Source organism: Malania oleifera, chromosome 2 (genome assembly GCF_029873635.1).
Source record: "Malania oleifera isolate guangnan ecotype guangnan chromosome 2, ASM2987363v1, whole genome shotgun sequence".
Classification (NCBI taxonomy): domain Eukaryota; kingdom Viridiplantae; phylum Streptophyta; class Magnoliopsida; order Santalales; family Ximeniaceae; genus Malania; species Malania oleifera.
In genome coordinates, this window is record NC_080418.1 from 119,492,121 (window position 1) to 119,519,054 (window position 26,934).

A 26,934-nucleotide genomic window follows, 5' to 3' on the forward strand; every position below is an offset into this window, starting at 1 on the left:
TTTGTTAAAATAAACAAGAGATGCAGTTTCATATGGCACATCAATTTCAACAACAGGATCATAAATACATAGCCATATTGGCTTTTCAGTTGAAACAGTTAACAACATATTTTAGGTATATCAACTTAAACACGATGTCAATGCCAGAGCAAATTCATCAATACAACACGATACAACAATAGCCATTCATCTGATAATGTGAAGAAGATGGTGTAACAGAGCAACCTGTAAAGTTTTTATTGTTGTAGAGGACACATTTTTGCATGCATAAATCAAATTGTTTGTTGATGGAAAGATCTCGACTCCTCCTTCTGAGAGCCATCTGTTCGTACAGCTGCAGATGTGAAAGTGGCGGGACTCACAGGATGATCCCTTACAATTAAGCTAAGGACTTCGGGTCTTGAATAATGCCCAACCACATCAAAAGCAAACTTTTCCTTTGTTATTTCTCCAAGATCTATAGCATCATTCAGTCATCATCAAAACCAGTGAACTTTTCTTAGACAAAGAAAGCATATTTCATATTTCCAGATGCAGCATGCTGAGCTCTGACTAACTATTAGAGGATAGTTGGAAGTACTATTGTAGAATTTTGGCTCAAGGAAATGACATCAACAGTCAAGATGAGTTCAATACAAAATCTAGATATAAAAAATTTTAGGAGAAAAGCACATATTGACATGTTTAGATTGTTTTAATTGGATAATGATACGAGTTTTGATAGGCTTGTATTGGTTTTGATGCCTGGGATGGTTATGATAGTTTATTTGTAAAACTCATGTGTTTTGTTTGTAACCACAGTATTCCTCCACCATAAGTGAGGGCTATCAATAAAGTTGGGGTTTTCGTATTAAAAAAAAAAAGGCTCAGAATCTGTTCGAAATTGTGAAAAGAACCAGACAATCCAAGAAATAGCCTATAAAGTTGATCAAGAGAGAGGAATTACATATTTTTCCACAGAGATGTTCTAAATATATTTTCTTCGAACAGTGATCCTGATAGCTATTGTGCCCAACTTGGAGGATAGTTTTTAAGAGAATTCATTTTTCTAGTTCTAATGTCCACCATAGATTTAGGTAACACATTTCCACTGCAAGGAGTGGATAATTTCAAACATTTGTAACAAGGTACAACCTGCTTTCTCATAATAAAATGTGGTCTACGTCAACAATTAAAATGCAAAAACTGAAATGTTGTTACAACTAATTGGATGCATTGGTGGTTGTATGAATTCATGGTTTCTTCTCTCATGAACAACAATTGAACTGTTGTTAATGTGGTTTCAGCATAAATTTGACCAAAAGTTAAATTGGACATTTAGAAATTAGAAAGAAATGAGAAAGTACATACCTAAATCCGCTGAGATGAGTGCCTCACTCTCATAATTAGGTCCTGCTAGAACAGTCCCTGATGGAGAAATAATAACACTACCCCCAGCACAGACAACAGAATCTGGTGTTAAATCGTCTTCTGTGCCAGAAAACACATATTCAGGGGCAGGTGGGTAGTCTTTTCTTCGACAGAATTGGTTTGCAGATAACACGAAACATCCACCCTCAAGAGCAATATGAGTCATTGATGCTTGCCATGTTTCCCTCGCATCAGCAGTAGGTGCACAATATATTTCAATGCCTGTAAACAAAAGATTATCCCATTTGAAATCAAAAGTACGAAGATCAGTTTCAGCTCAATAAATGGTTAAACAAGAAGATAACATGATGACTTTTACAGCATCCAGATAGAAGTTGTATGCAGAAACGCTATACACTGCTACTGTTGAAAATTGAAATTCAGCTGCTTTCGACAGAGACTCAAGGTATATTTGAAGAAGGGGGGGGGGGGGGGGGAACATAGATCCAAAAAACAAGTGCAGCAGAAAGCAACCAACCTTTAGCATACAGTGCTGTTCTTAGAAGTGGCATTCTATTTTCCCAGCAAATTGCAGCACCTATTTTTCCGACAGGAGTTTCATAAACTGGAATAGTTGACCCATCTCCAAACCCCCAAATTACACGCTCCATTGCTGTTGGCATAACTTTCCGATGTTTTCCAAGATAATGACCTTGAGCATCAAAAAACAGAACTGTACAATAGAGAGTATATCTGTCTCTCTCTATCACGCCAATCACTAAATATACCTTATACTTTCCGGCCATTGCAGCTAATCTGTCAACTTCAGGACCTGCATTTATAATAATTCAGAGATATCAGATAAAACAGTGGGAAGTGGCATCACAAACAGTGATCTAGGTCTGAAATGACAGTGATCACAAGAAGTGCTGGTCACTTTTGCAGACATCTTCCTTTTGTTGTTTCCTCTTTTGGCATGTGCTTGCATAAAACACAAGGCAGTAAAAAGAGGCCGCCAGAATCCAGCCCATCCCAAGGACTCCCATCTAAACGAAACACACCTAGTTGAAGGACCACCTTGCAGACGTATAACTAAGAAGACTAACAAATCAATTATCATCTTGTGGTCTTCAGCAGTTCAGCTCCTAATAGGCTTAATGCTAATGATTTGTTGCCTGTAAGTAGGCCTTATAAGGCTATCAACCCAGAGACATGTTATTATGTGTTTAGAGCAGAATGAAACTACTGACCGCTTGTTTCTCCATTGTAGGGTGGCTAAGCATCTTTGGGCCTATCTGTTCTCAGTTGTTGATGGGGCATCAGTGCTCCCACAGACTGTATGCTTTCTTGTTGATGCAGTTAGATGTTTTGGGAGGACTAAGTACAGGATGGTCTTATGGAGATGCGCTGTTTTCACTCTTTTTGGGGCTTTGTGGATCAAAAAGAATGCAAGGATTTTTAATGGGCAAACAAGTCCTTGACATGTGCTGAAGTTGTTTTCCTCGCTTCCTTTTGGGCTAATTCTTTGGGTTTCTTTCAGGAAGTTTTGTTGTCCGATATGTAGAGGGAATGGAGGGGGCTTTATTGTAATCCTTTTCTAAGGAGGATATCTTATCCCCAGTTCTTTGTAATTTTCTATTTTTTCTGTTAATGAAGTTATTTTTAGATTTTTTTTTATTTTTTTTTTTTAAAAAAAACAAAACCAAACAAACAAATCACCATCCCAGTGACCTTCCCAGGAAACTTTTTGGTAATAACCTTCCTACGAAACTTTAAGAAGAAAAGGTTAAGAAAGCTTTTAAAGCCACAGGTCACCCCTAATCAGTATCCAGTACTGGCTACAGCAGCTACTAGGTTGGATAAAGAGTCTTAACTCAATTCAATCGAATGCATATCTCTTCAGAGTTGTATCCAAATTATGTGATTGATAAGACCATGAGTTATGCAGATTAAAAGCCAAATTGGATTAAATATATTTTGAGGTTATCTTGTCCCGTAATTATGAAACAAGTATTTTATTTGATGCTTTGGAGTGGCACCAGATGCCAAGGATATACACTGAAAACTCAAAAGAAAAATTGAATGTTGAAGATTTTGCAGTCCTCAAACCAAATATGGATTTCCAAACTTTAATATGGGGCTTAGCCATGGCACAACTGTGAGAGTGTGCTGCCCTTAAACCAAAAGGTCATAGGTTCAATTCACAGAAACAATTTATTCAAACAATATTACAGCCAGGAAATTTTTTGTCAGTGGCTTTTTTTTGGGCGGTGGGGGGAGGGGGGGGGGAGATTAAGATTTATATTAAAAATATTCAAAAGTATAGGTGCAATTGAGATTGTTCAAAAGTTTGGGGGATGATTGCAACCCCCTTCCTCTGCCATCATATCCAAATGCAATGGTTAGGTTGTGTATATGCTCTCCCCAAATGCCAAATGCGGCATGGGAGCCTTGTGCATGAGCAATTCTTTATCCCCCCCCCCCCCCCCTTTTTTTTTCTTATTAAAACATTAAGAGGTTGTTTGGAATCAATTTTGTTATATATTTTTCGTTAGTCACAATGCAGAGAAGAAGCAAAGGTCAACAACAAATTTGACTCCATTCTTAGGGGCTGTTTGGTATCATTTTCAAAAATTATGAAAATGAAAAGCAAAAATAGGAACTAGAAACCAAAAACAAAAAATAAAAGTTGAAAAAAACAACCTACTTGGTTAGTATTTCTAAAACTAAAACAAATTAAAAACTTGATTAAACAAATGCTCAATTTTTTTTCCTGAAATCAAATAACAATTAAAAACTATGACAAATAATAAAAAAACAAAATAATATAAATTCAAAATATTACAAAAAAAATAAATTTTTTATAATTATTTTACTTAAAATTGAAAATATTAAACTATTTTGTAGCTGGATTTTACAATTTTATAAATTTTTAACATTTTATGAGTTTTTTCCAGTGATTTGAAAGGCATTTTTAAGGCGCGCATTGAGGCGTTTGAGGGCAAAAACGCACTAAGGCGTATGTGAGAAGGCGTAACTCCATAGAAGTGTACGCATCAGGCAAAAAGGCGTATGCATCAAACAAAAACCCTCGCTTTTTTATGCCTCATCTTCAAGGCGTACACCTTTCAGTATTCCTAGGTTAAAACATATTTTTAAAAGGCCAAAACCCAAAATGCATTGAAACCCTATCCTCCCTCTCGCTCCCGCGAAACTTCTTCTCCTCTGCTCTATCGACGAAGCCTAACGAAGCCTTTGCTCTCTCTTCGTAGCCTCGATGAAGCTCGAAGATGCCTTTGCTCCCTCTTTTGAAGCCTCAACAAAGCTCGACAAAGCCTCTGCTCTCTCTTTCGAAGCCTCGACGAAGCTCGACAAAGCCTCTGCTCTCTCTCTCTCAAAGCCTTTGCTCTCTCTCGAAGCCTCTGCTCTCTCTTTCAAAGTCTCTCTTTGACGGGTTTGAGGTTCTTGTCTCTTGTTTTTGAGGTTTTTGTTTCAAATTTTAATTGCTTAAATCTTGCTACACCTGCTGAAACATGCCTGAAGCTGATTCCAAGGAGCAAAAAAAGATTTTGTTTGGAAATACATAAAAGAAATTGATGAAGAAAAATATTTTAGATGTAAATTTTGTGATCAATGTTGCAGTGGGACTGTCACAAGACTTAAACATCATTTGGCTGGTAAAAAGAAGGGAATGAAGCCTTGCCCAAAAGCCCCTCAAAACATGAGTGATGAATGCAAGATTGCTCTTGAAAAATTCCAAGAAGAGAAGGGTAAAAGAAATGAACTTCTTGAAGAGATTGGGTAGGGTCCAGGAGGAGGACTCAGAGTGCTATGTCTCCATTAGTTGGAGATTTTGAGTAGCAGAATAGTGGGAGTGGCCATACTTCTAGGGAGGGCTAGAGGTCCAATGGATAAGTTTTCATTTCCACAGACCAAACAATCCACTCTAAACTCAAAATGGAAGAAGGAAAAAAGAAATGAAGTGTGTAGGAAAGTTGGCCGTTGTGTGTTCAACAATGTTTTACCATTTAATTTGATGGATGACGTATATTGGCATGTTATGGTGGATGGTATTGCTAATTATGGACCAAGTTTCAAGCCTCCATTTATGCATGAGATGAGGATGTGGATTCTTAAAGATGAAGTGAAAGACATCGATGGCATGTTGAAAGACCACAAAAAAGCTTGGAAGGAATATGGATGTTCTATAATGGTTGATGGATGGATTGATGGGTGTTCAAGGGTCTTGATTAATTTCCTTGTGAATAGTCATGCTGGTACATGGTTTTTAAAATCCATTGATGCTTCTGATTTTATAAAAAATGGTGATTTGATGTTTAAGTATATGGAAGAGGTGGTTGAGGAAGTGGGTGAAGAGAATGTTGTGCAGGTGATAACTGATAATGCGAAGAACATGATAAATGGTGGGGAAAAAAAAAGCTTATGGAAAAGAGGGAGAAGCTCTATTGGACTCCATATGCTGCACATTGTTTGGATCTCATGTTGGAAGATATTGCAAAATTGAAGATCCATGCAAGCACAATCCTAAAGGCTAAGCAAGTTGAGAAATTTATTTATAATCATTCCTATGTACTTGCAATGATGAGGAAGCATTTCACCAACAACAAAGAATTCATCTGCCCTGCAGTGATGCGCTTTGCTATTGCATTTTTGACACTTCAGAGTATTTACAAACAAAAGCAAGACCTTCAATCTATGTTCTCTTCAGAGATGTGGTGCACTTCTACATATGCAAAAATGCATGAAGGTATAAGGAGTCGCTCAATAGTTTTATTTGACCAACATTTTTTGCCTCACGTGGTGTATGTTATCAAAAGTGTTGTCCCTCTTATGTGTGTCCTACGGGAAGTTGATTCTGAGGAAAGACCAGCCATGGGGTTTCTCTATGAGATGATGGATTTGGTGAAGGAAAAAATTGCTGCAATTTTTTCTAGAAATGAGAAGAAGTATGGACCCATTGGGAGCAAAATAGATGATAGATGGACTCCACAACTTCATCGCGCTATACATGCTGCAGGATGTTATTTAAATCCCCAATTGCATTATAAGGAGAACTTCTCTGATTGTGAAGAAGTGAAGCAAGGACTATTTGAATGCATAGATAGAATGTTGTCATATGAGGAGAGGCTAGCTGCAAACATCCAATTGGATTTGTTTGATAATGCACGAGGGTATTTTGGGTCTTGAATGGTTGTTGACTCTAGAATGTTGAGAAGCCCAGGTAAAAATAATATTTCAATAAAAATTAGTTAATTAGTAGTACTCTATCCTTGTTTCTTCTTACAACTTGGAACTCAAACATGTTTTTTTTCTTTTGTAGCTGATTGGTGGAAGCGTTTTGGGACAAAAACCCTAGAATTGATGAAGCTTGCTATTTTGTGTTCTTAGCCTAACATGTAGTGCTAGTGGATGTGAGAGGAATTGGAGCACATTTGAGCAGGTTCTTAGTTCTTACTTCTTACAAATGTCATGTTATTATGGTTTCACTCAAATATGAAAATATCTTCTAATGTCTAAAAATTTAAATGTCTTAAACTCAATTGTAGATTCATACGAAAAAAAAGGAATAGATTAGAGCACAAGAGATTGAATGCTCTAGTTTACGTCAAGTGCGACACCAAACTGAGGGAGAGAGCTATAAGAAGAAGAAAAAATTATGATCCAATATTGGTGTCAGAAGTAGTTTCAAATGATGAATGGATCATAAAGAAGGAAGAACCTATCCTCCCAAAAGATACTTCTTGGTTTGATGATGAAAATCTCCTAGATGTTGATGCTATTAGAGCTTTGCTCGTGATACCTTTTGAAGGAGATGATGCTCAAGCAACACAAGCTTCTCGTAGCTCACATTCTAATCTTCCTAGCAAAAGGAAGATTAGTGATTATTGTGAGAACTTGAGTACATACATATCAATAGTCATTTTTGAATCTACTAATTTATAATTCTCCATTTCTCCTAACTTCTAACCTATAGCTTTATGTAGGCACTCAAGACAAAGGCAAGAGGCCAACATTGGGCACAATTGAGGAAGACGATGATGTTGAAGTGGGAAAGGAATTTATTAGTGGAAGAACTCCTATTATAGATGATTTTGATGAAGATGAGGACTTTGATGAAGATCTTGATTTCCCTTTGAACTTTATTGATTAATATTTAGATTCTTAGAAATTAAAATCTGGGATGATGAGACATTGTGATGCTGTAATTTGGCTTCTTCTCTTCTTTTTGTAAACTTATGGCTTATTTTTAACATGCATTGTTTGAGTTTGTAAGCTAAAATTGGCCTATATGATACTTAAGAATTATGTTTTTATTTGTTTCTCCATTATTCTAACATTTTTCTCATTTTATACTATATATAAATTTTTTTATTTATTAATACAGTCCCAAAATGCTTATCCCTTGTGGCTTACGCCTCACCTCACAGAGGGCAAAACGCCTCGCTTACGCCTTCGCCTTTTAAAACACTGATTTTTTTAGTTGAACTATATTTTAAATTCATACTACCATTTTATTTTAATTTTATTTAAGAAGTATGTATAAAGTGAATGAGTTAATCCAAGAAAAGTTCATTTTGGATATTAAAATATTCAAGCTAAAAGTTTCCAAAATAGGTTGTCAAAACAATTGAAAAAAAAATCATAAAATTTGGTTTTCAATTTTTTCACAAATAGCTGAAAATTGATAATAGAAATCAAAAACCAAAAATGTAAACAAGCGCATTCAAAATTTGTTTCTTCACCATACAAAAACAAAAATAGAAAAGAGGAAACAGTAATGGTACCAAACAGGCCTTAGTTTTCAGTTTCGTTGCCAGATTTTAGCAAAAACCGAAAACTCAAATTGTATGGTTTTTAGTTGTCGTATCACTCGATTGAAAAAATACCAAATTCATTTTATGGTTAAATCATTATGCATGCATATTTTAATGAAAAAAAAAAATTATCATGTGGATTTAAACAAAATAATTCATAAATTTACAAATTTTAAAAAAATAATAAACCGTCTAAAAATATTTTTCCCCATTTTCAACCTTCATGTAAAATAGTATTGTTCTTAAAACACCGAAAAAGTGTTTCGAATTTAAACATAATAATTAAGGAAAATTAGCTTTTTTGATAAAAGAAGCTACGTTAGATAGAAAAAAGAGAAGGTACAACGTACGGCGATGAGAAGTCCACCAAACAACAACAAAAGACCATCAAAGAAAAAAGAAAGAAAGCCAATAACACAATATCACAAAATAAAACTATACAAAGTTAACCAAGGAAACCCCTTTTCAATCCCTTTCCATAATAATTTACCAAACTCTTCAAATTCACTAATCCCTTTGACCCTTCATCTTTCAACTTTTGCCGCCATCCAAGTGCATTTCATTTCATCCCAAAGCAGTCACTTGACATCCATATTATCCAAAAGATCATGACATTCGAACTCCTTGGGAATCTCCTCCACGCATGTAGGCAAAATTCCATCCTACGCTGTAAATTATTAATCAGCCCATCGTTTTCAAATATAGGCACTCACTCCAACCCTTCTAGTGGAGGAGGATGAACGTTTCAGTCAGATTATACCAAGCCATAATTAGCCTATAATTAGCCTATCTATTTATGGCATGATTCTTGTATTATAGCTGTAAATATTTTGTGATTAGCTGTATATTTTAGCTTCCTATTTAGTTAGACAGGATTGATGTAATTGCTGAGATTCAGCCATGTAATTAGCTCAAATGTTGCTATATAATGAGAAGAACCCTCACAAAGAAGGCATTCAATACAATTGATATGGTATCAAAGCCTAAAACTTGAATTAGGTTTTCTAGGTCAATTTCTTTCATGATTGTGAGGGTTGTTGAGTCACCTTATGCAGTTTTCTTTGGTTTCAGGAATCTCTGGGCATTAGAGGTTCATTGTGTTGTGAGTTTTGTGGCTATCAGCAGTGTATGGGCATCATTGTGGTGCTGCCAAGACATTCTTGGGAGAATTTTGTGGCTATCGATAGTTTCTGGGCATAATCAGGGTGGCTGGTTGTACTTGATAGACTCTGTTGCACACGGCTGAGGTGTTTGTGGCTGTCGGTGATACCTGGAGGCTGTCAGCTTGATCTGGGGTGGCTGGTTGTGATGGACAGATTGTATTGCAAACAAGGTTGCTTCTCTTTCTAGGGCAGATAATTGTTTTGGACTGGTATTGACCTGCTTCTAGTGTATTAAGCAAGAGGGGTTATTTTAAGCCAATTGTTTTTTTGGGCTGTATTAGGCTTTGTGGGTTGGGCTGCTTTGTGCTTTGCTAGTTGGTGTTTTTCGCATTTTTTGCCTTGTCTTTTATTGTTGTGTTACGGGCATCATGACTACCAACTTGAATTCTTGTGGTGTGCGCTTCGTGGGTAAAAATTATGGTAGTAGGGAATTTCAATTCCGCATATTTGTTACGGGGAAGGAGTTATGGGGCCATATTGATGGAAGTGACCCGACTCCAACTGAGCTTCCTAAATTGGCTCAGTGGAAGGTCAAAGATGCTAGAGAAATGTCATGGATCTTAGGAACTATTGATCCTCAGATTGTCCTATATCTGAGGTCGTACAAGACTGCTAAAAGTATGTAGAAAATTTTTTAAAGAAAGTTTACAATCAGGACAACACAGCACGACGTTTTCAGTTGGAATATGAGATTGCCAATTACACTAAGGGCAATCTCTCCATTCAAGATTATTTTTCTGAGTTTCAGAACTTATGGGGTGAATTTGCTGACATGATTTATGCTAGGGTGCCAGCTGCATCTCTCTCTGCTGTTCGGGAAGTTCATGAACAGAGCAAGAGAGACCAGTTTTTGATGAAATTACGGCCTAAATTCGAGACAACTCGCTCTAATTTGATGAACCGTGATCCTTCTACTTCATTGGAAGTATGCTTCGAAGAATTAATTCGGGAGGAGCAACGTCTTGCAACACAAGTCATTTTTCAGTAAGATAAAATGACATCTAATGTCGTTGCGTATGTAGCTCATGGGAAAGGCAAGGGTGGGGATATGCAGAAGGTTCAATGCTTCATTTGCAAGGAGTATGGGTACAATGCTGCTCATTGTTCAAAGAAATCTTGCAATTACTGCAAGGAGCCGGGTCATACTATCGAAGAATGTCTTACTCATCCCCAGAACCGTCAAGCTCATGCCTATCAGGTTGCGGTTGGTCCTTCTTCTTCTGCTGGTCCTTCTACGACTAGTGATCAATCTGTCCTTACTCCAGAGATGGTTCAACAGATGATTATGTCAGCCTTTTCTGCCTTAGGACTCCAAGGTAATGGTACTACATCATCTCAATATTGGCTTGTTGATTCTGCTGCATCCAATCATATGACTAGATTGTTCAACACTCTTTGCAATGTTCGCCCTTATCATGGTTCATCCCAAATTCAGATAGCTAATAGGAGACATTTAGCTATTGATGAAGTCGGGGATATTAATTCTTCTTTCAGAGATGTTTATGTATCTCCTGAACTTTCTACTAGTCTTATCTCAGTTGGCCAGTTAGTTGATAATAGTGATGTTCATTTCTCCCGTGATGGTTGTCTTGTGCAGGATCAGGTGTCGAGGAAGATACCCGCAAAGGGGCCTAAAGTTGGCAAACTTTTTCCATTGCACTTTTCCATGCTTAGTTTATCTTTGGCTTGTATGACAATTAATTCTCAAGAGTGAAATATGGCACAAACGTTTGGGTCATCCGAACTCTGTGTTTTGTCTCATATGTTAAATTCTGGTTTGTTAGGCAGTAAAGAACATATTTCTAAAGCTTTGTCATTTGATTGTTCGATATGCAAACTTGGAAAAAGTAAAACTCTTTCATTTCCTTCTCATGGTAGTCGTGCTGCAAAATGCTTTGATATTGTGCATAGTGGTGTTTGAGGTATTTCTCCTTTAATTTCTCATGCTCGATACAAATATTTTGTGACATTCCTTGATGATTTCAATCGATATACTTGGGTCTATTTCTTTGATCCAAATATGAGGTCTTGTCTGTTTTTCAGATATTTGTAGCATATATTGAGACCCAATTTTCTACAGGTATTAAGATTTTGCGGTCTGATTCTGGTGGGGAATACATGTCCCACGAGTTTCATGATTTCTTACACCACAAAAGCATTGCGTCTCAACGCTCCTGTCCTAATACCCCACAGCAAAATGGGGTGGCCGAACGTAAGAACCGACATTTATTGGACGTTGTTCGCACCTTACTGCTTGAGTCCTATGTTCCTTCTAAACTCTGGGTTGAGGCATTTTCTACCGCAGTTTACTTAATTAATAGACTGCCCTCTCAAGTCTTGAATTTTGATTCTCCTTATTTTCGTTTGCATAATCAGCATCCTAGCTATCTTAATTTGCATGCTTTCGGATGTGTTTGTTTTGTTCATTTACCTTCTCATGAACGTCACAAACTTTTTGCTCAGTCCGTTAAATGTGCCTTTATGGGTTATAGTATTTCTCACAAAGGCTATCTTTGCTATGATCCTGGTTCTAACAAATTTCATACTTCTCGTAATGTTGTTTTCTTTGAAAATCAATATTACTTTTCTACCCATGTTGAGCCCTTGAGCTTAGTGTTCTTCTTTATTATGATGAATTGCCTCCTCTTCCTGAACGATTCAAACTTGGAATTGTGTATACTCGACGTCTGCCCAGTTTGCCCTCTCTCGAGCTTGACTCTTCCTCCGCATCTGATTCAACGTCGTCTACGCCTCCTGGGCCTGACATGGCTCCTACACCTGGACCTCAACACTCTGCACGAGTATCACGCCCTCCTGATTGGTATGGTTTTAATGCTATTTTAACTTCTATTCCCATTCATACATGCTTTTCTACGGCTTTTAAACATGAATGTTAGCGGAAAGCGATGGGTGAGGAACTTAGGGCTCTCCAAGATAATCTTAAATGGGACGTGGTTCCTTGCCCATCTAATATTAAGGTCATCGGTCGTAAATGGGTTTACTTGATTAAGCTCTGCTCTGATGGAACTTTGGACCAGTATAAGGCACGGTTGGTTGCCCTTGGGAACAAGCAAGAGTATGGGGTGGACTACAATGCATATGGTTATTTCTATTGCTGCTTCACAAGGCTAGCCACTTCATCAAATGGACGTCAAACGCGCATTTCTTCATGGTGATCTCTCAAAGAGGAAATTTACATGGCCCTTCCACCTGGTTTTTCCTCCTCTTCTTCGGATGTATGTAAGTTGAAGCAATCTCTCTATGGGCTGAAACAGGCTCCCCGAGCATGGTTTGACAAGTTTTGAACTACCTTGCTTCAGTTTTCCTTTCAGCAAAGCCAATATGACTCTTCTTTGTTCCTATGCAAGACATCTACTGGTTTTGTTCTTTCTTCTGGCTTATGTTGATGATATTGTTATCACCGGGATCGATTTTGCTTTGATTGATCATCTCCAGCAGTGACTCACTTCTAAAAATGAGTAGCACTAGGGCTATCCCAAGTATAGAAGCTACGTCGTGTAATAATTAGCCCAAATAGACTAAATTGTCTCAACGGGGAATGCAAATTAGCTCTAAACTAGCACGAAACAAGCAAAGAAAATAAGAAAACAAATTTTACTGAACATGGTTCAGATTCGAAATCTTTGGGGTTTTGAAATATTTATGACGGAATTGAAACAAACAACATCTAAACTATGAACCTAACGCGCACAAAATCAATCAACAACTCACTAAATACACATTCAAATAGTAAATCAAAGCTAAGACCTCAATTAACTTAAACAAATATTTAATTTCAACACACTAATGACAGACCAATCATTCAGTCTCGACACTAACTTTAAATGAAAACGATTAAACTCTTAATAGAAATAACTCAAGCAAATTACTAAAATAATCATTAAAGTAACGTCAAAGTGCAGAACTACACTAAAACAAACAAACACACTAATTATCTCAAACAAAAAAATGTGAACAAAAATTGTCCCAACATCACTAATTATCTTAACCCGAACAAACACACTAATTATCCCAACATCAACTTCACACGGAGACAATAGTTCCATCAATAATGTGAACAAAAATTAAATTCAACCCAGCAATAAATTCGAACAAGAATAAACTCAATATCTTAACTACTTAAATAGAAAACAACCTACTAAAACACAATAATAATTAAGAGTCTCAAATAAAATGAAATTAAAAATAGATATAACCCAACAAGATAATCAATATGAAATTAAAGTAAATCAATAAACAACAAGTTCCAACACGGTATTTTAAATTGACATTAAATTAAAATAATATAGCAAGTTCAATTTAAAATGACATTAACAAAACAAAATACAAGAAAATAATAATAAAGATTAGAGAGAGAATGAGAGAGGGAGAGAGTGGCTCGGGAAATTGCAGCTAGAGCAGGGGAGTGCCTCAGCTGCTGGAAAAATGCTGGAGCAGGGGAGCGCCTCGGCTGCTGCTGGAGCTGCCGAAAAAATGCTGGAAAGCTGGAGAAGAAGGCTTTAAAGGAGAAAACCTTGCTCCCCCTTGCTCCCCTCCTCTATATGTGTTCAAAGCCCCTCTCCAAAAAAATACTCCCAACGCACCTCTCTCATGTATTAATCCACATGCACGCCCGGCTGTCCCTTTTGACTTCTTTGCTTCACAACTCACACACCCACAAATTTGTACTTTTCAAAATTGTGTGTTTCCAAGCCACCAATTTTTTTTACTTCTCCAATTTCATATATATATATATATATTTTCTCTTTTGATTTTTCTCTATTTTTATTCTCTGCGTTCACAGCCAAGTTCAACCTTCCTAAAGCCCATTTCTCGCGAAACTCAAAACACGGAAGTTGTAGATAATCCTTTCCTCTTTCTCCAAAAATTTGAATCGTCTCAATCAGAGCTCGGACGGAAAAGTTATACGCAAATTACGAACAGGTGCCAGTTTTGGTTCACGGGAATTTTTCTGCAATAAAAAATTGCCAAAAATTCATAAATTGTGCAACAAAACTCAAGAATGATAAATTCGGCACTTTGTTAAAATATTAGACATAATTAGACATTTAATTAAAAATAAAAGTCGTAAAGACCGAGTTAAGATGTCCAATTACGCAGTTTTGGCGCATAATCACACCCCCCAACTAACGTTTTGCTAGTCTCTAGCAAATGACGTGAATGAATCTTAGGGCGGTGCCTACAACTACAAACTCCAGTGATCATGAAATTAATGCACATGCGACACAAACGTACCGTTTCACATATAAAAATATAACTGAATTTCACACAAGCTTGTTCATATTTAATACACACAACTTCGAAGTACGTCACTCATGCAAGTTTCATCGTTTATATGTCATTTAAGAGCAATATACTCACATGAAGTTAACTAGCGGTACAATTCAGAGTTAATGTAGTCATATAAGTTCGAGTATAAATAGGTAGACTCTCGAGGTGTGTGTGATGTGTGTGACTCAGTACACCTAGGATACCAGTGGACACATTCAAAACGATCGCTTTGACTCGGCCTAACTGGTATACCCTTAAAAAAACTCAAAGAAAATGGGTTGACTAGTCATATGTGAGGAGGAGTGTCGCGGTCAAACATCCCACATATTAAAAGAAACAAACGCTACATATCCGGAGTGGACTAGTCTGGAAAGGATCTTACCTATCTATGAGGTGTCGGGTCCTTCACCCTAACATCTTCTCACCTACTCACCATTTCCAACCGAGACCACCCTAGATGAACTTATTCACAAATTTGTCGTGAATACATTTGAGGCATTAACCGGTTGAAGCATCTTCATACGTGAAAAATATGTGTCGTGTCCTTGACTTTTTGTGATATGTATTTGGACCGGCATTGACATTTCATTTCATGCCCATGTGTATTTCTTGTTCTTTATTCCGCTCATTCTTCATTTTTTGTCTTTTCTTGATCAATTAGGACAATCTTTACACTTTTTTTGTAATCTTCAAACAATCAATGGAAATTGAGCTCAAGTAATGGTCTATAACTAAGTCTATCTCTAGGGGTAGCTCAACCTTCACATTTTGAGTAAGCTACAAGACCTAGGTTTCTATCTCCCCATTAGGTGTCACCTCTAGGCTAGTAAATCAAAACATAGACTATTGTACAAGGGATATCCGAAAAAAAAAAAAAAAAAAAAAAAAAAGGAAAGTTGAGTTTCATGAACTTTGAGCTGACGTCATAAACTCAAAAGAACGATAAATGACTCAATAATACCTCACAAGGTGTCATAGTCGTCACGGGTGTTCTCTCAGTACTCATAAGGAACTCTAAGTGCAATGAACCACGTGAGTGTTTTTATTCAGCCTCGTGAGATGCCGTGTAAATACAAGAAATTATATAGTCAGATTAGCACGAGTGTACTACCAATCAATTCTTTCATGGAGTTACAAGTCGTATAAAGAGAAATTACGCATGATTGATTCAAGTGTGTAATTCTTAAGTTATACGCAAGTATGTGAAGGGTATAAGTCAGTTCACAAATAAGGAATTCAGCATGCCCTAAGCTCAATAACAGTATTTCCCAAATGTGGACCTAACTAATATGCAAACATCACATGCAATTTTCATATTGAAACTTTTTTTTTTTTTTTTCACATGGAGGCACACTATTGCACATGCTCTCCCCCCCCAACTAAAATGAAACATTGTCATCAATGTGCAAGCATAGGGGAAATTGAAAAAGATATCCATAGGGGAAACAAACCAACAGAAAAAAGGAAAAAAAAAAAAAAAAAGTTTCAATGTGAAAATTGCATGTGATGTTTGCATGTCAGTTAGGTCCACATTTGGGAAATATTGTTATTGAGCTTAGACCATGCTGAATTCCTTATTTGTGAATTGACTTATACCCTTCACATACTTGCGTATAACTTAAGAATTACACACGTGAATCAATCATGCGTAGTTTCTCTTTATACGACTTGTAACTCCATGAAAGAATTGATTGATAGTACACTCGTGCTAATCTGACTATATAATTTCTTGTATTTACACGGCATCTCACGAGACTGAATAAAAACACTCACGTGATTCATTGCACTTAGGGTTCCTCATGAGCACTGAGAGAACACCCGTGACGACTATGACACCTTGTGAGGTATTATTGAGTCATTTATCGTTCTTTTGAGTTTATGACGTCAGCTCAGAGTTCATGAAACTCAACTTTCCTTTTTTTTTTTTTTTTTTTTTGGATATCCCTTGTACACTAGTCTATGTTTTGATTTGCTAGCCTAGAGGTGACACCTAGTGGGGAGATAGAAACCTAGGTCTTGTAGCTTACTCAAGATGTGAAAGCTGAGCCACCCCTAGAGATAGACTTAGTCATAGACCATTACTTGAGCTCAATTTCCATTGATTGTTTGAAGATTACAAAAAAAGTGTAAAGATGTCCTAATTGATCAAGAAAAGACAAAAAATGAAGAATAAGCAGAATAAAGAACAAGAAATACACATGCACATGAAATGAAATGTCAATGCCGGTCCAAATACATATCACAAAAAGTCAAGGACACGACACATATTTTTCACGTATGAAGATGCTTCAACCGGTTAATGCCTCAAATGTATTCACGACAAGTTTGTGAATAAATTCATCTAGGGTGGTCTCGGTTGGATATGGCTAGTAGGTGAGAAGATGCTAGGGTGAAGAACCCGACACCTCATAGATAGACTAGATCCTTTCTAGACTAGTCCACTCCGTATATGTAGCGTTTGTTCCTTTTAATATGTGGGATGTTTGACCGTGACACTCCTCCTCACATATGACGAGTCAACCCATTTTCTTTGAGTGTTTTTGAGGGTATACCAGTTAGGCAGAGTTAAAGCGACCGTTCTGAAGGTGTCCACTGGTATCCTAGGTGTACTGAGTCACACACATCACACACACCTCGAGAGTCTACCTATTTATACTCGAACTTATATGACTACATTAACTCTGAATTGTGCCGCTAGTTAACTTCATGTGAGTATATTGCTCTTAAATGACATATAAACGATGAAACTTGCATGAGTGACGTACTTCGAAGTTGTGTTTATTAAATATGAACAAGCCTGTGTGAAATTCAGTTATATTCTTGTATGTGAAACGATACGCTTGTGTCGCATGTGCATTAATTTCATGATCACTAGAGTTTGTAGTTGTAGGCACCGCCCTAAGATTCATTCATGTCATTGGCTAGAAACTAGCAAAACGTTAGTTGGGGGGTGTGATTACGCGCCAAAACTGCGTAATTGGGCATCTTAACTCGGTCTTTACGGCTTCTATTTTTAATTAAATGTCCAATTATGTCTAATATTTTAACAAAGTTCCGAATTTATCATTCTTGAGTTTTATTGCACAATTTATGAATTTTTGGCAATTTTTTATTGCAGAAAAATTCCCGCGAACCAAAACCGGCACCTATTCGTAATTTGCGTATAACTTTTCCGTCCGAGCTCCGATTAAGACGATTCAAATTTTTGGAGAAAGAGGAAAGGATTATCTACAACTTCTGTGTCTTGAGCTTCTCGAGAAACGGGCTCTAGGAAGGTCGAACTTGGCTGTGATGGCAGAAAATAAAAATAAAGAAAAATCAAAAGAGAATATATAAATATATATATATATATATATATATATATGTATTTTGGAAAGATGCAATTGGAAAAGTCAAAGACAGTGGCTTTGAAATATATATATATATAATATTGGAAAAGTTAAAAATTGGTGGCTTGGAAACACACAATTTTGAAAAGTCCAAATTTGTGGGTGTGTGAGTTGTGAAGCAAAGAAGTCAAAAGGGACAGCTGGCCGTGCATGTGGATTAATACATGAGAGAGGTGCGCTGGGAGTATTTTTTTGGAGAGGAACATAGGGGCTTTGAACACACATAGAGGAGGGGAGCAAGGTTTTCTCCTTTAAAGCCTTCTTCTCCAGCTTTCCAGCATTTTTCCGGCAGCTCCACCAGCAGCCGAGGCACTCCCCTGCTCCAGCATTTTTCCAGCAGCTCCACCAGCAGCTGAGGCACTCCCCTGCTCCTGCTGCAATTTCCCGAGCCACTCTCTCCCTCTCTCATTCTCTCTCTAATCTTTATTATTATTTACTTGTTTTAGTAGGTTGTTTTCCATTTAAGTAGTTAAGATATTGAGTTTATTTTTGTTCGAATTTATTGTTGAGTTGAATTTAATTTCTATTCACATTATTGATGGAACTATTGTCTCCATGTGAAGTTGATGTTGGGATAATTAGTGTGTCTGTTCGGGTTAAGATAATTAGTGATGTTGGGACAATTTCTATTCACATTTTTTTGTTTGAGATAATTAGTGTGTTTGTTTGTTTTAGTGTATTTCTGCACTTTAACATTACTTTAATGATTGTTTAAGTTTAGTAATTTGCTTGAGTTATTTCTATTAAGAGTTTAGTCGTTTTCATTTAAAGTTAAGTGTCGAGACTGAATGATTGGTCTGTCATTAGTGTGTTGAAATTAAATATTTGTTTAATTTAATTGAGGTCTTAGCTTTGATTTATTATTTGAATGTGTATTTAGTGAGTTGTCGGTTGATTTTGTGCGCGTTAGGTTCATAGTTTAGATGTTTGTTTCAATTCCGTCATAAATATTTCAAAACCCCAAAGATTTCGAATCTGAACCATGTTAAGTAAAATTTGTTTTCTTATTTTCTTTGTGCCTATTTCGCGCTAGTTTAGAGCTAATTTGCATTCCCCGTTGAGACGATCTGGCCTATTTGGGCTAATTATTACACGATGTAGCTCCTATACTTGGGATAGTCCGGCAACGGCGCTAAAAACTTGACTCACTTCTAAAAATGAGTAGCACTAGGGCTATCCCAAGTATAGGAGCTATGTCGTGTAATAATTAGCCCAAATAGGCCAGATCGTCTCAACGGGGAATGCAAATTAGCTCTAAACTAGCGCGAAATAGGCAAAGAAAATAAGAAAACAAATTTTACTGAACATGGTTCAGATTCGTAATCTTTGAGGTTTTGAAATATTTATGACGGAATTGAAACAAACAACATCTAAACTATGAACCTAACGCGCACAAAATCAACCGACAACTCACTAAATACACATTCAAATAATAAATCAAAGCTAAGACCTCAATTAACTTAAACAAATATTTAATTTCAACACACTAATGACAGACCAATCATTCAGTCTCGACACTAACTTTAAATGAAAACGACTAAACTTTTAATAGAAATAACTCAAACAAATTGCTAAACTTAAACAATCATTAAAGTAACGTTAAAGTGCAGAACTACACTAAAATAAACAAACACACTAATTATCTCAAACAAAAAAATGTGAACAATAATTGTCCCAACATCACTAATTATCTTAACCCGAACAAACACACTAATTATCCCAACATCAACTTCACATGGAGACAATAGTTCCATCAATAATGTGAATAGAAATTAAATTCAACTCAACAATAAATTCGAACAAAAATAAACTCAATATCTTAACTACTTAAATGGAAAACAACCTACTAAAACACAACAATAATTAAGAGTCTCAAAGAAAATGAAATTAAAAATAGATATAACCCAACAAGATAATCAATATGAAATTAAAGTAAATCAATAAACAACAAGTTCCAATAAGGTATTTTAAATTGATATTAAACTAAAATAATACAGCAAGTTCAATTTAAAATGACATTAACATAACAAAATACAAGTAAATAATAATAAAGATTAGAGAGAGAATGAGAGAGGGAGAGAGTGGCTCGGGAAATTGCAGCAGGAGCAGGGGAGTGCCTCAGCTGCTGGTGGAGCTGCTGGAAAAATGCTGGAGCAGGGGAGTGCCTCGGCTGCTGGTGGAGCTGCCGGAAAAATGCTGGAAAGCTGGAGAAGAAGGCTTTAAAGGAGAAAACCTTGCTCCCCTCCTCTATGTGTGTTCAAAGCCCCTATGTTCCTCTCCAAAAAAATACTCCCAGCGCACCTCTCTCATGTATTAATCCACATGCACGGCCAGCTGTCCCTTTTGACTTCTTTGCTTCACAACTCACACACCCACAAATTTGGACTTTTCAAAATTGTGTGTTTCCAAGCCACCAATTTTTTTTACTTTTCCAATTCATATTTATATATATATATATATATTTCAAAGCCACTGTCTTTGACTTTTCCAATTGCATCTTTCCAAACTACATATATATATATTTTCTCTTTTGATTTTTCTCTATTTTTATTCTCTGCGTTCACAGCCAAGTTCAACCTTCCTAAAGCCCATTTCTCGCGAAACTCAAAACACGGAAGTTGTAGATAATCCTTTCCTCTTTCTCCAAAAATTTGAATCGTCTCAATCAGAGCTCGGACGGAAAAGTTATACGCAAATTACGAACAGGTGCCAGTTTTGGTTCACGGGAATTTTTCTGCGATAAAAAATTACCAAAAATTCATAAATTGTGCAACAAAACTCAAGAATGATAAATTCGGCACTTTGTTAAAATATTAGACATAATTAGACATTTAATTAAAAATAAAAGTCGTAAAGACTGAGTTAAGATGTCCAATTACGCAGTTTTGGCGCGTAATCAAACAACATCTTCACGCCTCTTTTCATATGAAGGATCTTGGTCCTCTTACGTACTTCTTGGGATTGGCAGTTCACACTGCTCCTTCAGGCATCTTCCTAAATCAACATAAGTATACACAGGATTTAATTACTTTGGCTGGTCTTCAGGATACTTCTTCTGTAGATACTCCTCTAGAAGTTAACATGAAGTATCGTCGTGAGGAGGGTGATCTCCTTTTTTATCCTACTGTGCATTGCCAATTGGTGGGTAGCTTGAATTATTTGACTATTACTTGGCTTGATATTTCCTTTGTTGTCCAGTAGGTTAGATAGTTTATGCAGACTCCATGCCATTTACACTTAGCTGCCATTCGTCATATCATTCGATATCTTCGGGGGGTCCCCTAGCTGTGGATTGTTCTTTCCTGCTGGCTTTCCTCTTCGTCTCATTGCTTAGAGTGATGTTAATTGGGCTTTTCCTGATACTTGCCTTTCCGGCACGGGCTAGTGCCTCTTCCTTGGAGATTCTTTGATTTTTTGGAAGAGTAAAAAGCATGCTCGTGTTTCGAAATCTTCAACTGAATCTAAATACCATGCGATGTCTGCTCCTTGTTCTGAGATTAGTTGGCTTTGTGGGCTTCTTGCTGAGCTAGGGTTCTCTCAGCCTGATCCCACTCCTCTCCATGCTGATAACACTAGTGCTATTCAAATTGCAGCTAATCCCATTTATAATGAGTGCACAAAGCATATTGAGGTGGATTGTCACTCTATTCGGGAAGCACTAGACACTCGTGCCACTTCTCTTCCTCACTTTTCCACTGACCTCCAGATTGCTGTCATCTTTACGAAAACCATGACTCGTTAGCGCCATCAATTTCTCGTGGGCAAATTGATGCTTCTTGATCGACCCGCATCAATTTGAGGGGGATGTCGGTCACATTATATCAAGCCATAATTAGCCTATCTATTTATGGCATGATTCTTGTATTATAATTGTAAATATTTTGTGATTAGCTGTATATTTTAGCTTCCTATTTAGTTAGACAGGATTGATGTAACTACTGAGATTCAACCATGTAATTAGCTCAAACATTACTATATAATGAGAAGAACCCTCACAAAGAAGGCATTCAATACAATTGATAGAACGCAAGATAAATCCTCTTCTTCATGACAAGAATCAAAAACATGCCCTAACTGTTCTTGAATCTCATCCAACAACAACCCCCTACCACAATCGAACTCGCTAATATCGTCACTCTTTGAGTCTGAAAAAACCCCCCATTTCTTTATCTCCTTTCCTTTACTTGCCCCATTGCTACTCCCAATCTCCTTTGCATGAGACTCTTCCAATTCTCCTTTAAAATATCTCCTTAATATCTTAGTCACTAACTCACCAGATTTTTCTCTCTTATCATCAAACACCTTCCTCATCTCCACACCCATACGCCTTCTGACGAACATAAAACTTGTTTCCCTCAAATCTATTAGAATTTGGACAAAAACCCCAACAGAATCAAACCCCCCCCCCCCCCAAGGCAAGTAAAATTATTATAATAAGTATTTATTTTTATTGTGATATTTTCTAATTTGTATGTTTTTTATTTTTCATTATTCTAATCATATTTTTAATTGTTATTTGATTAAACAACCAAATTGTACATGCTTACAATTAGGCTTTTAATTTGTTTTAGTTTTGGGAAGAATAAACAAATGGGTTGCCAATTTTCCATTTTTAGTTTCTATTTTATGTTTTTAATTTCATTTCCAATTTTTGTTTTCATAATTTTGATAGTTATGCCAAATGACCCCCAATATGGCTAATGCATCCTAGACTAGGACATTATGATTATTGTTTTTGTCCGCCTTAGAGATTCTAGGACATTAAGAGATCCCAGCACCAGATAAAGGAGGAGCAAAATCACAATTTATGCTTCTCAAGGCATGTAAGTTTAATTTGGAAATCTAACAAGAAAATCAATTCTCAATACTTTTGACCCTCTTTGCTAGAAATTTTTAAAAGCCAAGGGGCAATGGGCTAGCATAAAGCCTTACAAACTTGGTATACAACCATTTTCCCCTAAAAAATATTAATTAGTTTACACAGAAACTTCTAAGAAGAAAGGGTTAGCCACAGTACACAAGAACTCGCCAATGCAAGGTTTGGGATGGGGCATAGTCTTAGGCCACATTTGGAGAGGTTGTATCCACAACTTCAAGTTATAGAGCCCAAGTTGCTATGGAGCAACCTTTCCCAATGTGCAAAGGTCCACACTCCAATTTCCAATCTTAGAATGCCTCCAATCAAAACTTCAATCTATCAATTTTTGTTTTCCTAAAGTCAATCTCTTTTGGAGAAAAAGAAAATCCTTACAGTTAGAAACTATCCATGTAAGAACCTTTTTGCTTCATTTGCAATGCTAGCTATCCATCAATTTACAGAGTCACCAAAGGAAGTTTTCTTGGAAACCCTGCCTTTACCAGATGCAGGTTAACATAAAAGCCTCAACCACACTATAGATACATTGAATAAACTTTATGCATACTGGCATAACAAAACAAAAAAAATCATCCATTCAGCAACAAAGGGCATGAAATAGTGTCCTACCAGGCACATCAATGGCTGCAGCATAATACTTCCGGAATTCCTCTTTACCCTTTACTGAACGAGTACCAACTGCAACACCAAAAGTTGATCCTCGTGGGTAACCACCAACAAATGCTTCCGGAAACAAAACAAGCTGTGATCCGTATGAGGCTGCTTCTGCTAGCAATCTCTCAGCCTTATCTGCTAATACAAACAAACAAAATCAACTCTAGAAGACTAGAACAATAACAATGCCTTCGATTTTCAATAAATTTAAATTAAAAAGGCAAAAGGCACTCACCTCCCCTGAGGTTTGGCAAAAAGACAAAGACCTCTCTTGATACTTCAAAAATGTCATAGAGATCCCTTGAGGTTTCAAAAATATCACATACTTCTCCTAAGGTTTGTCAAAAAGACACAAACTTCCTGTAAAAAAACACAAGTTTTTTTACAAAATATAAAGGGAGGTTTGTGTCTCAAGGGAGGTCGCTAGAATTCTTGAAATCTCAATGGAGGTCTTTGAATTTCAAGGGAGGTCAATGTCTTTTTGAAAACCTTAAGGATGGTCAACGTCTTTTGCACAAAATCTTTGAGCCTTTCTTGCTAAAACAACCATAACCCAAACAAGTTCACTGCTAAGTTCTTTGATTCAAATTTATTTTGAATGAAATACACAACTAACCTCTAGTTAAGAATTTCTAAAAAAAAAAAACAAACAAACAAACAAACAAAGGAATAAAAAATAAATAAATACTCTTTTTTGGCTTGCAAAAGGTGAAAAAGTGAATTAAAAAGACTATTTGCTATAACTTCTTCCTTACTGAAGCTTTATTACATTAACCAATTCTTCTATAACATACTAAAATGACATCATCATAAATTACAATAAGGTAGTTGAAAAAATTAACACTCACTAAAAACAACTTTTAATAAAGTATTTTTTTATTTTTTCTCATTAAAGATAGCTTTAGTAGTTGGCACTAACATTGAAATTGTTAATATTTTTGTCCCACACTTCATGTAATTCTTGCTTTTAATGAATCTAATTTATTTCAAATATTTTTTTTTTTTTGCATATATACATGCATGTTTGAGTATGCAGTTCATACATGCACTTCTGTTTTGGCATTATTATTATTATCATTATTAATAAAATAATAGGTGCTGAATCAACATTTTGAAATGGCTAGAGTGCCACCAAAATATTGAAAAAGAAAAATTAGTACAAGTAATGCTAACATTAATTTGTTAGGTAAGTAAGAATGGGACGGAATTGGCCTTTATATTTTTATATATTCACCATATAAGTTTTCATTCCATTGCATCCACAACCCATTCCATTCCAAGGTACCAAACACAACATAGTGCTATAAATACATTAAACCCTTTCTTTCCATTCCAAGGTACCAAACAGGAAAACACCGCATAGTGCTATAAATAATCATGTTTATACTCTAAACATATGCAGTTCAAGACTAGAATTTTTAATACGAAAATGTATGACCAAAATAATAAGTTTAACTAACTCATGAAGCGCAGGCAAGTGTTGGAAAAGTGTAAAACAAAATTGGATGCTATTAATTTGGTCTACTCTCTCGCAATGGAACTGATCCAAGCCCAAAAAAATGTCACGGTTAGTGTTAAGAGGAATTTTTTGTTACAGTCATAAAGATTCTAAGCCCCTTCTGGCTATCAGAAAGAAAAGGGGAAAGCAAATGGAAGCTGTGTTTTTTGGGTACTGGGAAAGAAAACCCAAATGATGAAAACGGGCTACTCTCCAAGCCTATTAAAAATTTCCCCTTTCCATTCCTCTGCTGTTTTTAGAAGGAGAAGTGGGCTAATTTCGTATCATTTTGAACATCATCTGAGGAGCTCAAAAAGCGGTCGTTGGCGAGCACTGACCTAGAGTGGCGGGGGTGTCGTAAAAGACAGTGGAGGCTTGTACGACGGTGGCACGGACGGTGGTGGCTGAGGCCTCGGCGCCCATATCGACCTCGGCGAACAAGGGCCCGCCGTTACCCGGAGTCTGAAGTAGCGCCATGGGTTTTAGCTGGGTTCTTCGTTGGGTGTCACCGGAGATCCGATTGCCTGAAGGAACAACTTCTGTGCGCACACGGACTGCTATCAACAATGGAGAGGCTTCCAGAGAGCGTAGCAAAATTGAACTACGGGTTGACCTGAAAACCACTAAAGCATTGAATGGTTGGGAAATCAATGGGCCACCGTACTTGATTTAAATATAATATTTACGGATAATAACTGGTGAATTAGGAAAGTGTTTATTGTTATAAAAACTATTTAAATGTATTTTAAAGTAAATAGTATTTGGGTACTTACTTTTATTATAACGTAATATATAATTATTTTTTAAGCATATTTTAAATTAAAAATATTAATATTTATTTATAATAAAAATTTAAATTTTCTTATTATTAATGTGTATTTATAACATATTACTATCATATTAAATTATAATGAAAATAATATTATTAATTAAATTTGAAATTTTAATTTATTTAATATGTTAATTTAAATTAATGAATAGTTCTTCTTCAATCCATAATTAAATTATAATAAGTTATATGTATTTTTAATATATTTTAAATAAAAATATTAATATTCTTATGATTACACATTTAAATGATAATTATGTTAATTAAATTTTAAATTTTTTCTATTAATTAAAATAATGTAATATAATTTATTAATTAACTATAATCTTGTTATTAATATATATTTATAACATATGATTATCACACTAATTTATTTTTAAAATAGCATTAATGACAAAATTAAATTTTTTAGTTTATTTAATATTAGTTCAAATGTATAGATGGTTTTTTATTAATTTTATAATTTAATTATATTTTATTTATAATTAATAGGTTATGCCACGCCCCGAACCCTAAAATAGAATCCATGGGTAAAAATGTAATCTAACATGTCCCTGTATCACACAAAACATCCACAGATATAGTAGGGAGGATGAGGGTTCGATCCCGTAGGGTTCCCAGGCACCCTATACATCCAAACACAACAGAATACACGCAGCAGAAAAAGATCTTTCTATATATACACAGTATCATACTAGAGTCTATACAAGAGCAGAAACAGACTCTATCAAACTACGTACAATTGGGTGCCCAACACATCCCAAAAATGGAAACCCACCAAAACACAGTCCTAACACTTACCCAAGCGTCAACTGCAGTACACTGGCCACTACGCTCCCTACACCAATACGCTAGTTCTAGTTACTCGAAGAACCTGTAAAAATGTACGTACAATAGGGGTAAGACACCTCTCAGTAAAGAAAAACACAGGTTATATCGGTGTGTAACATTTGAGTGTTATCATGATGCAACATACACGCAATTAAATGCAGTCCAGTACTAATTTTACACAGTGCATACATGCACACGCACGCATACACACGCCCA

The 26,934-nt window shown here is 36.2% G+C and overlaps 1 protein-coding gene across 1 annotated transcript; it reads right to left on the bottom strand.

Moving 5' to 3' along the window:
- On the bottom strand, positions 1 to 25,744 carry LOC131149826 (bifunctional nitrilase/nitrile hydratase NIT4B). Its single transcript, XM_058100593.1, has 5 exons — positions 25,397 to 25,744; positions 23,516 to 23,695; positions 1,889 to 2,182; positions 1,351 to 1,632; positions 1 to 457 (listed from the first exon to the last, which is right to left on the bottom strand). The coding sequence occupies exons 1-5, from the start codon at positions 25,533 to 25,535 to the stop codon at positions 273 to 275; spliced, it is 1,080 nt and encodes a 359-aa protein (XP_057956576.1). The 5' UTR covers positions 25,536 to 25,744; the 3' UTR covers positions 1 to 272.
- Between the last annotated feature and the right edge of the window lie 1,190 nt (positions 25,745 to 26,934).